The sequence below is a fragment of the Babylonia areolata genome, chromosome 5 (genome assembly GCF_041734735.1).
Source record: "Babylonia areolata isolate BAREFJ2019XMU chromosome 5, ASM4173473v1, whole genome shotgun sequence".
Classification (NCBI taxonomy): Eukaryota; Metazoa; Mollusca; class Gastropoda; order Neogastropoda; family Buccinidae; genus Babylonia; species Babylonia areolata.
In genome coordinates, this window is record NC_134880.1 from 40,717,443 (window position 1) to 40,729,829 (window position 12,387).

The 12,387-nt window shown below is 45.1% G+C and overlaps 1 protein-coding gene across 1 annotated transcript in view; it reads left to right on the top strand.

The window, feature by feature from the left end:
- Nucleotides 1–12,387, top strand: part of LOC143282475 (potassium channel subfamily K member 18-like) — a 36,679-nt gene that overhangs the window by 21,963 nt on the left and 2,329 nt on the right. Inside the window, exon 3 of the mRNA XM_076588128.1 lies at nt 7,352–7,518. Within this exon, the coding sequence (XP_076444243.1) occupies nt 7,352–7,518 (167 nt within the window). The remainder of the gene's footprint in view (nt 1–7,351; nt 7,519–12,387) is intronic.

Here is a 12,387-nt window from a genome sequence, read left to right on the forward strand (position 1 = left end):
TACAATCACACACGCACGCACGCACGCACACATATACGCGCATGCACGCACGTACGCACACACAAACACGCACGAGCCCCTTTCCCGTTGTTAGGATTCTTTTCCCGGTTTCCCTGTTGGATGATGTCTTTACTTGTCCTCTGTTGTCAGGCGAAAACCTCTTCCTCCTCCCGCCACACGACCAACATCAGTTTGCTAATGATTCTATCGTGTTTAGTGCATTTGAGTATTTCTGTCGTGTTTAGTGCATTTCATTACTTCTGTCGTGTTTGCATTTGAGTATTTCTGTCGTGTTTATTGCATCTGAGTATTTTGTCGTGTTTAGTGCATCTGAGTATTTCTGTCGTGTTCAATGCATTTGAGTATTTCTGTCGTGTTTAGTGCATTTGAGTATTTCTCTCTCCAAAACCCACCAAACTCGGACAAGGATGACAAAATCCTTAACTTGCGTGAACTTGGAACTTCTGTGTGTGTGTTCACACGAAGGGGTTCAGGCAATGAAAAGTCTGGGGACATGTTTTGTATTTGTATTTCTTTATTTTTCTTTTTTTTCACAGCACATTTCTCTGTGTGAAATTCGGGCTGCTCTCCCCAGGGCGAGCGCGTCGCTACACTATAACGTCACCCATTTTTTTGTATTTTTTCCTGCGTGCAGTTTTATTTGTTTTTCCTATCGAAGTGGATTTTTCTTCAGAATTTTGCCAGGAACAACCCTTTTGTTGCCGTGGGTTCTTTTACGTGCGCTAAGTGCATGCTGCACACGGGACCTCGGTTTATCGTCTCATCCGAATGACTAGCGCCCAGACCACCACTCAAGGTCTAGTGGAGGGGGAGAAAATATCGGCGGCTGAGCCGTGATTCAAACCAGCGCGCTCAGATTTTCCCGCTTCCTAGGCGGACGGTCAGGGAGATAAGAAAATACCCATCCTTGGCCCAACAGGCCCAATCAGGATTGGAACCAAAAACCCTCAGAGTGAAAGCCTAACGCTCTGACCGCTCAGTTATCTTCTCTCCTTTTTTTTTCCTTCTTTTTTCTTTATTTCTTTATTTCTTAATCACCCTTCTCTTAAGCCTTTAAACAAAAAACGTTCGCAGTACCTTCGATCTATAACACTTCATTGCAAATTTAGAACGGAGAAGTATTTACCTCAAGACTAAAAAAACTGGTTTTACCAGTTGAGGGGAGGAGAAAGTAAAGGAAAATTAAAGAAGAGAGAGAGAGAGGGGGGGGGGGAGAGAGAGAGAGAGAGAAATAAAACCGGTTTGAAAATGCGTTCATTCTGTTCTTTGACGCGCGCACATCGGAGTGGTGACGTTAACGCTCTGTATGTATTGCTTACAACGCTAGGTTTTCTCTTCCATAATCAATACGGCTTTTTGTGCTTTTTTTCTTCCCAAGTATCGATCCCTTTATCGAACGGTGTCCTTCTATACTTGTTTGACATCACTCTTGGTTGACTGTGTGGACTGAAAAGGAAATGACGGTAGCATGGGTGTGGGGACCAAGAGAGAGAGAGAGAGAGAAACATAGAGACAATGTCATCAGACTCGTAACATTTCCTTGCAAAAAGACGATTATCGATTAAATTTTAGCAATCGATTAACAATTGATGTTGTTGTTGTTATATTTAACTCTTATTGGAATGTTAATTTTACCAGCAGATATACAGACATGTTTACAGCTTGCGTTTACACACACACACGCGCGCGCGCGCACACACGCACGTGCGTACTTGCCTGGCCTAAGTACGCACAGACGTACACACTTAGAACTCTAGAACTTTAAATCGATCTTTTCAACTCTCGTTAATTTTAAGAAGGGTAATCAATAAATGAACTAGGACAGCAACTCCGTAGCAAGAGATAGTGACGTTTGAAACGAAAATTCCAACAGAGGAGCGGAGGCTTTGTGGGAAAGGCGTCCGCTTAGGAAGCGAGAGAATCTGAGCGATGAGTTCGAATCCCACACTTGCCCGTATTTACTCCACCTGCACTTGACCGTGAGTGGTGGTCTGGACGTCAGTCATTCGGGTGAGACGATAAACCGAAGTCTCGTGTGTAGCATGCAGTTTGTGTCCGGAAAAGAACTCATGGCAACAAAAGTATTGTCTCGGGCAAAAATTTACGGAAAAATCTGCTTTGATAGAAAAAAACAAATACACTCGCAGGCAGAGGAAAAAGAGAGAATAAAATAGGTGACACTGCAATGCTGCCACATGTTGTCTCAGAAGACAGCAGCCCGAATCTACTGTTGCGAAAGAGTAATGCAGTACAATACAATACAGTACAATACAATGCAATGCAATACAATGCAATGTGCAATGCAGTGCAGTGGAATGCAATGCAGTATCTTACAATAATTATTATACAATAAACAAAGCAGGCGAAATCGTTCGGTAAAATAGTCTTTTTTTAACCGAACAAAGACTATACTTATATATACTGTGTACAAAATGCATATCAGTAAATGTATTTACTTCAGCTGGTCTTCTACAATTACTCAGATTTGTCGCATCAGTAAGTAAAAAAAAAAAAAAAAAAATTAAGTTGCAGCAGCAACACAGACAAGAAAGGGTACCAACGCATTCAAACCCAAAGCAGTCAACTGACCAGTGCATGAAAACAAATCCATACAGCCTTCCCAATCGTTGTCAGTTTTTGTTAAATCTCAACCAAATATTTTCTCCTCAGATTTCGTGTTACAAAAGTGATTAACAAATGTTGCATTGCTGTGACAATAGGGTACCTGTTAATATTTTAATTTATAAAAAGATTTTTTATTACAGTGATGATGATGTATATACTATCTTTTTATCTCCATGTGTTTGGGACATTCAGCTATAAAAATAATATTCATTACCATATACACTTATCGGCGGCTTCATTCTTTATACAGACATTCATGTCTTTCCGCTCCATATTCCATGTTTTGGTTGCACGTTTGTGGTCACTGCATCGAAATGTGAGCAGTTCCACTATAATTACACGTGCGAGGAAGTTACATGCGAGAAAAAATATATATTACCTATCCTCAGCCAGTCTGCAATAAACTTCGCAAGAATGAGAGCAAGACTCACTCTAATACCTCATTGAGATGAAGATACCCAAGCGAGCATTTCTGATTTAGTTATCTTTGATTAAATGCTCACTGACCTAATTGTCACTTCTCTTCCAACGACAATGCTCGGGAGATATGTTTTTGGTCGACCACACAGCTAGAGGTTCATACCAAGAGGCTGTTTGAAACTGAAACTGGTCTGAATCTTAGCATATGTCTTGTCGTCGACTTGAAGGCTGCGGAGTATTCTGGCAAGAGCATTTGTAGCTTTCTCTCCATTTCCAGTCCGAGCCAGTTGCATTGCTCGGACGGAAGAGCCTAGTACGGTCGTAACCCGCTACTAACTGTGTGTAGTATGGAACTGACCAGTGGCGTAGTTCGGTCAACGTAGGCATTTAGTCACGTGTAACTGTCAAAAAGTTAGAACCAAGCAATGCAACTGGCACCAGTGCGCACCTTGCACTATGCTCAGAGGGGTGGGGAACCTGTAGTCTTAACTTTTTTACTTCAGTTTCATTTTAACACTTTCTTAGACTTGTTCTCCGTCGATTTTGTCTCACTTTTATTCATTTTGAGGGTGACTAAACACATTTTACTTGATCTTAAGACCACTGACAAACAGCGGTGATGAACACTGTTGACATTGTGGCATTAAAGAATGTGGAATATTTTCACTTTATTCGTATAGCTATCTTCTCTATAATACTAATATCAATTATCTAAAACGTTACTCGTTTTTAGTATTCACGTACGGCTCTCATAAGTACGTTCGTCAAGTTTCAGTTCTATCATTTCGCGCCAATCCCAACAACAACAACAAAGAAGTGGGGGAGGGTGGGTTCCTTACTAACAACATAATGAGAGAACTCTGCGTTATTACCATCCCGAATGAAAACGACAGACAGACAAAGAGAGAAATAGGGCAGTGGAAGGGGCGGTGGAAGGAGGGAGAGAGAGAGAGAGAAATGACGGATTGTTGTGGCAACGGATGTGGACCTGAGTCAGCCCAGGACTTGCCTGCCTGTTGGCACAGGCTATTGATCTATCGATCTTCCTCACCACGGACCGCGGCAACTGAACTTAACGAGTTTCTGGGATTAGCAAACTTTCTCATTTTTCCTTCAGGAAGGGAGAGAAAGGAGGAGAGAAAATAGAACAGATGAAATAAAGACAGACAAGAGAAAGAAATCACCAGCAAAAGTCTGTAATAAACAGTTCCAAACGAAAATAACATACATGGCGTTGAGCATTCACAGGGTTTGCTGTTGACATGTCAATGAAATCGATAGTTCTTTTTTCCCCTCAAGCGGGACCACCATTGCTGACTGTTTATTGCTGCTGAAAGCCAGTGTTGGCGAAAAGATACGTCACATGCCTTGAGGGAAACGTGCAAGAGAGACAGACAGACAGAGCGAGAGAGGGGCCATGGGGTGGTGACAGGTGGAAAGAGAGAGAACGAAGGAGAGAGACAAGCCAACAAGGCTGAGAGAGAGAAAGCTAGAGATGTAAGTAGAAAGAATGGAAGAGAGATAAAATGAGAGTGTAAGTTTGAAATAGACGCCAAAGCATGCGGAATAAGCCATATTCGCGGTTGAGAACAGAGAGAGAGGAAGGGAGAGAGAGAGAGACAGAGATTCCTGACAAAGGAAAAGGAAGGAGAGGGAGTGAAGGTGGAAACAATACTAATAGAAAGGCAAGTGGAACCAAATTCTGACAGGCCAGAAGGGAAGACGAGAAAGAGGGTAGACAATAGCCGAATGGATCAAGGGTTGGAATTTAATATGAAGGTCCTGGGTTCTAATGGCAGCATCGGCGCATGGTGGGTTGTGGGAGATTTTTTTTCGATCTCCCAGACACAGACCTGCTGGCGCCTTAATTTCCTCTGTATGTATCAACATACAAACGATCGTCCCTGTGAGCAATTATTCCTTGTTACTGGCCCCCAAAGCCCGTCTGGTGTTTTCTAAGGACCCTTTTCATTCAATTTATCTAGTGTCACTTCAAGAGCTTTTTGGAGGCAATTTCCTAACAGCAGGGAGGTCCTTGCCAAATCATGGGGAGTTGCTGTTTTCTTAAATAGGGAGTGCTTCTCTTCAGCTGGCAGCCAGAAGCAAGCGGTAGGTCTGATGGGAAATCACACAGCGAAACAGCTGTCGCTTTCTGTGCTGCACGTGCTGACCTCCCCTTCAGAGGAACCATTGTCTGTCATAGAGACGGTTATTGAATCACTCCCATTGTCTGACAAAGTGACAATGTCTGACATAGATACCATTGTTGAATGTCCCCCAATGTCTGACATAGATACCGTTATTGAATGTCCCCCAATGTCTGACATAGATACCGTTATTGAATGCCCTCCAATGTCTGACATAGATACCGTTATTGAATGTCCCCCAATGTCTGACATAGATACCGTTATTGAATGCCCTTCAATGTCTGACATAGATACCGTTATTGAATGTCTCCCAATGTCTGACATAGATACCGTTATTGAATGTCCTCCAATGTCTGACATAGATACCGTTATTGAATGCCCTTCAATGTCTGACATAGTGACCGTTATTGAATGTCCCCCAATGTCTGACATAGATACCGTTATTGAATGCCCCCCAATGTCTGACATAGATACCGTTATTGAATGTCTCCCAATGTCTGACATAGATACCGTTATTGAATGTCCCCCAATGTCTGACACAGATACCGTTATTGAATGTCCCCCAGTGTCTGACATAGATACCGTTATTGAATGTCTCCCAATGTCTGACATTGTGATCGTTGTTGAATCACTCCCAGTGTCTGACATAATGACCGTTATTAAATCCTTCCCATTGTCTGACATAGTGAACTTCATTGACTCACTCTCAATGTCTGACATAGTGACCGTTATTGAATCATTCCCTTTAACGCCCTATCCACGCCCTTGCCCCTCACTGCATTAGATCAGCTTTTCAAAATTGAAAGTTAAACGAAGATATTGTGCATAGCATTTTCTCTTCCTTCATTTGTACATGTGTTGCAATCACTACATAATCATAACACGTTGGCAGTGGGTAGGTCCTTTGGGCCTGCACGGGTAAACAGACGTTCCCGCCCTTCACACGGAGATTTCCACCTCTGCCGTATGGGTAGATTTGGTAAAGTTAAAGTCTGAAGGAGTAAACCCCAGTAAAACCCTTCTGAGTTACAGGAAACAAACGAATGATGAGCCACCAAAAGACAACTCTCATCAGTCGACAGCCTGTTGTTCAAATGACGCTGTGCATGTAAAGTGTTCAGCACTTGGTCTCTGACCGAGGATGGGCGCTAAAGAAGTATCCGTGTCAATGAGTCAATCAGTTATTGCTTGTATTTGACCTTAAGGGCCAATGGCAAAATGTTGCTTAGTGCTGTTGAGGAGTATGCTCGTCTGTAAAGGGACCTCACTGAGAAAAGATAGGAGTTTCAGGTCAGGACGTCAGTGTCCATGACTTCTTTGGAATCCTTCCTCTCTGGACTGCGTTACTTTTCATCACAAAAAGTAGTAAGTCACTTCAAATTCAGGCCACACTTATCGTAAGGAGGAATGTGGCAGAATGGTTATGCCAATACAGTGTCCGTGAGGTACTTAGTTCGATTCCCGCTCTCTCCCTTTCTCCCAAGTTTGACTGGAAAATCAAACTGAGCGTATAGTCACTGGCACTTCGCGCATTGAAAAACACCCCACGGCAATAAGGGTGTTGTCCTCTGGCAAAATTATATGGAATAAATCCACAATGATAGGTAAACACACACACACACACACACACACACACACACACACACACTAACACACACACACACACACACACACACACACACACACACACACACACACACACACACACACACACACACAACATCACACACACGCGCGCGTGCACACACACACACAAAACACCACACACACACGCGCGCGCACACACACACACACACACACACACACACACACACACACACACACCAAAACAAAAAAACCACCACACAAACACACACACACACACACATACACAGCACCACACACACTAAAACACACACACACACACACACACATACACATACACAACACCACACACACTAAAACACACACACACACACACACACACACACACACACACACACACACACCACGTGGCATGCACTCAATGCCTGACAATCGTGTTGGGTTACGCTGCCGTCAGGCATCTGCTTAGCAGATGTGGTGTAGCGTCTACATGGATTTGTCCGAGCGCAGTGACGCCTCCTTGAGTAACTGAACTGAAGTGAACTGTGTTGCAGGCTACGGCCACATCGCCCCCAAAACGGTGTGGGGCCGGCTGGTGTGCATCGCCTACGCCGTGCTGGGCATTCCTCTGATGCTGCTGTGTCTGGCCAACATCGGAGACGTCCTCGCCGACATCTTCCGCTTCATCTACAGCAAGATCTGCTGCTGCGGCTGCTGCAAGGTGGGGCACAGGCACGGATTTGTCATGTGTTTGTTGTTGGTGGTTGTTGTTGTGGTGATGATGATGGTACTGTGATTGTGATTATAGTGGCGATGGTGATGATGGTATTGTGATTGTGATCACCGCCCGTGGTGGTGATGATGATGACGATGATGGTTAGTAGCAGAAGTAGCAGTAGTAGTAGTTATATCCATATCTTTCATTTCAGATGTGTCCTCTCTCTCTCTCTCTCTCTCTCTCTCTCGCTCGCTCGCTCGCTCACTGTCTGTCTTACTTCTGCTCTTTATGTCGGTTTTGTGAGAGCGGGAGAGTCCGCATCGTTGTAATGATGACCATCGTTCAGTCCCCAAGGCATCGTTTACATTTTCACGTAAACGCTCTCACCCCCACTCCCACCCAATCCTCTCTTCCATCTCCTGTGGCATGAGGTACACAGAGGTTCTCACGGCCTGACCGGCGCCCAAGGTTTTTGCGTAGGTGATGAACCATTCCTCGTTTTAAAGAAGATGTAGTGTCGAGTGCATGGATCTTCTTCTTCGTTCATGGGCTGCAACTCCCACGTTCATTCGTATATTACACGAGTGGGCTTTTACGTGTATGACCGTTTTTACCCCGTCATGTAGGCAGCCATTCTCCTTTTTCGGGGGTTTGCATGCTAGGTATGTTCTTGTTTCCATAACCCACCGAACGCTGACATGGATTACAGGATCTTTAACGTGGTATTTGATCTTCTGCTTGCGTATACACACGAATGGGGTTCAGGCACTAGCAGGTCTGCACACATGTTGATCTTGGAAATGTTGATCGGGAAAAATCTCCACCCTTTACCTACCAGGCGCCGTTAACGAGATTCGAACCCGGGACCTTAAGATTGAAAGTCCAACGCTATAACCACTCGGCTGTTGCGCCCGTCAGTGTATGATTTTTAATCGTTACGCTTTCACGCAGCCTTGCAAAGTCAAACCGAAGCGTGACTGGACCATTTTTGTCCTGTGCCTAACCTCCTAAGTGTCGACTTGCATTTGGATTCATGCGAAGATCAGGCATCTGCTCTTGTTTTCTTATGTTTGTGGGTTTGTTTTTCTTTTTTGTTTATTACAGCACAATGGAATTGCTTGTATGAATCTGTCCGCACGCTTTGTCACCTCCTTGAAACTATAAACAGCTGATACCACTTCTTATTCGCCTCATCACAGTGTCACTCCATCCTACCTGATGAATGACGTGGTTCTCTCCAAGTCCTGTCTGGAGCCATGGAGTGTGTGTGCAGTAGGGTTGGTGTCGGCCTAACGGTGTCTCTGAGTCCCTTCAGGACGGGACAGGTCTGAAGAATGTGCTTTGGTTTTTGGTCTTTTAGACTAAAGTAACGGATGGGATATGATACCAGCTTCATCTTCCTGAGCAGGTGGACAATGAGACAGCAATGGCCAATTCGTTATCTTTTGAATACCACCTGCTGCCAGCGTTCAGTGGGGTGATATGCATCCCTCGTGGTTCTGGTTGACTTCTTTTTGGTCTGATTTTGGCGATCTGATGAGCTGCTTCGTTGTCTGGGATTCCGCAATGGGCGCCAGCCCATGGCAGGAGCTCTCGTCTTCTCTCGGCAACTTCTTGGAGTCTTTTCATGAGGCGAGGAAGTTTGTCTCCTTCAAGGGCTTCCGGAACAGACAGCGCATCAGAGATAAGACAACTTGGGAGAAGTCGCTCTCTTAGTGAACCATGGCGGCAGCCTGCATGACAGCCTGAATTTCAGTCAAGTAGTTGAAGCAGTTGCAGTGTTTCCCAGTTGGTATCCCTGCTGTGTAGGTATGTCCCTCAGGAATTTTGATGACTGTGCCTGCTCCTTTCAGTGTATGCATAATTCCATGATTTTTCTGGGTACTTCTCAGCAATTAGGGCTGGCGTGGTCGCTCTCTCTGTTCTTTTCTTGTTTCTTTGCTGAGATGGGCCGACAGGTTCAGTGCTTTCCATTGCGTAGTTGTCAGCAAAGTGGGTAGCGACGCGTCTCCCTGTCAACACCTCTCCTTTCTCTTCTCGTGTGTTATTGTGGCCTCTGCTGGCCTCGTCACTGAGTTGACCTACAACTCTCCACAACTTTGTGCCATCTTTCTCAGTGTTTAGCTCACCTGTATTCTCTCTCCAGCTTTGGCGCCTGGCTTGGATCTTTGTCTTGGGTAATTTGGCCTTCGCGTGTTGGAGTCGCGGGTGATTCTCGTCTGAAGGGTTGTTTTCTGGTTCTTGCCTGGCTGCTGTCACATCGTCCTTTTGCCCTTGCAGCTGGTTGTTCCAGTAGGGTTTGTACTCTTTTCGAGCTCCTCGTGGAATGGCTTCAATGGCTGCCTGCAGGATGTTGGTGTTCAGGTCTCTGACAACGTTGTTGATGTCTCTACCTTGGTCCTTGATGAGAACGTTGGTGTAGTGACTGAAGAGTCTCCATTTGCCTTCTTGTAGTTCCCGCGATGTAGCACTGGTTTGCTGGTGGTGTTCTTGTTGATGGCAAGGAACACTGGCCTGTTGTAGCTGCCTCCACATTGTTCAAAGCTAATACCGAGAAAAACTGAATTTGAGAACCAGTATGTTTGAACACTTTTTAGTAGCACAGCGTGCGCAAGGGCTGTGATGGCATCCGAAATGTATGTATTCAAGTTCTGAATCTTTCTTCTCTCTAAAAAAAATATTTTAGACACTATCCTTTCAGGGGGGTTATTTTCTCTCTCATTTTCTTTCTTTGATTTTTAGCTCGCTGGGTTACAGCTGAATGTTTGGTATCTTTGTCGTTTGTTTTTATGTTGTAATTGAGTCCTGTCTTTTATTTTGTCGTTGTTTTCATGTTGTAATTCAGTCCTGTCTTTTATTTTGTCTGACGGTTGAGCTTGGCCGTCACTTGCCGTTTCCCAAAGTCATGTGATGTTGTTGTTGTTGTCTGTGTCGTTTGGGTGGCATTACTCTGACGCTTAGCATCCCGAATATGTGGGCTGTAACTGAATGGATTAAAAAAATTCAGATGAATGCACACATGATTGAAAGAGATCAGACGGAGGACAGACATATACGCGCACGGTGCGTGCGCGCGCGTGTGTGTGTGTGCCTGTGCGTGGGTATTTCAACGTGCGTTTGCACATTGTGTGTAAGTGAGTTAGTGAGTGAGTGATCTGCCATAAACACGAAAATTCAAGTAAATCTTTGCATTCCGTGCGTTTATTGTAAAAACATAAAACCACGCCATGGAATCCAAACCAGCCAGCCATGAGAGCCACACGTCCCACGAGTGCTGTCTCAAGATACGTGCTTTCAGTGTCCTGGACAAAAGACAACAAAGAGAGTCGCCGGTGGGACAGCATGAATCATTTACCTGTTTGCTCTGCCCAGACAACACAGGCTTGGCGGTGTTTGTCCTGCCAGTGATGGTACACAGCCCAGGATTCCCGTGTGGGGAGTGTATGAGAGGGGGGCGAGGGATGGGGGGGGCGGGGGTGGGGGGTGGGGCGCAGGGGGGGAGGGGTCTGTGGCAATCCCTGTATTGACTTTGGGGAGACCCCGTGGAGGAATCGGCAAGACGTTGGATTCCTGATCCAGTGGTCAGGGTTCGGTCCCCGTTTTCGCCCTGGTGCTGTGTCCTTGGGAAAGACACTTTAGTCCGATTGTCCTCGTTCCATCCAGGTGTGAATGGGTACCTGACGTGGCTGGGGAAGGTTAACTCTTTCCATACGAACGACGGTTTCACCTCAATTACCATCATCAAAATATTGCAAGCGGAAGGCTCTTATACTGAAGACGTGAATGTTGACAAAGAATACCACAATTCTGACGACGGAAGCTAAAGGTTGGGTCATTCAGACACCCACTGGACATCCGAGGGGTCTGTGTAGAGGAGAAGGCCGTACTGAGTGAGTTAAAACGGCGAAAGGAGAGGATTAGACCCCGTCTTCCTATGCCGAGCCCTAGACACAGTGGGTATGAATTCACTGCCCTGAAAAAGGCTATGGGATCTTTCACAGTATAAAGGCTATGGGACCTTAAACCTTTAATGTTGATTTTCAGTCACTATCGCTCGCGAACACACACGTGCGCGCGCGTACGGTTTTGCGTGAATCGAACCCAGGACCACGTTTCTACTAGTACGCACTTACCCACTAGGCCATCATGTACCTAACCTTGTGGTTTTGTTTCCTGTGTTTATGTCTTTCCTCTTGCTGTTGACTGCACTGTCCATTTGTATCAGTTTCGTGGCGGTGTTTGGTGTTAGTGGCGATGGTAATATTTGTATGAGAGCGCACGCGCACGCGCGTTTGTGTTAATTATGCTTCATGAAAATTATCAACAGTAACTCACTACATTTGGGAAGACAGATTGACATGGGTAGATTTTGCAATAGAACTATTCTCTCTCTGATGTTGAAACTACAATATAGTAGCAATCGCAATGACGACGACGATGATCTTAATGATAGCGACAACGATGGTGATATATATATATATATATATATATGTATTGTTGCTGTAGCTATTGCTGTGATAATCATTATGGGTGTTCTTCACCCAAATATAATATGGTTGTGAAGTCACACACAGTGTGAACAGTCCAATATCTCCGGTCTGCAACTATGAACAGATAATCAAACACATGCGCGCGAGCACACACGCTCTCTCTGTCACTGTCTGTCTGTGTCTGTCTGACTGTATCTCTCTCTCTCTCTCTCTCTCTCTCTCTCTCTCTCTCTCTCTCTCTCGCTCTCCCTCTCTCTCTTTCGGTACACACACACACACACACACACACACACACACACACACACAAACAACACAACTCATTCACTCACTCACTCACTCACACACATGCACGCACTCACGTACGCATGCACACACGCACGCA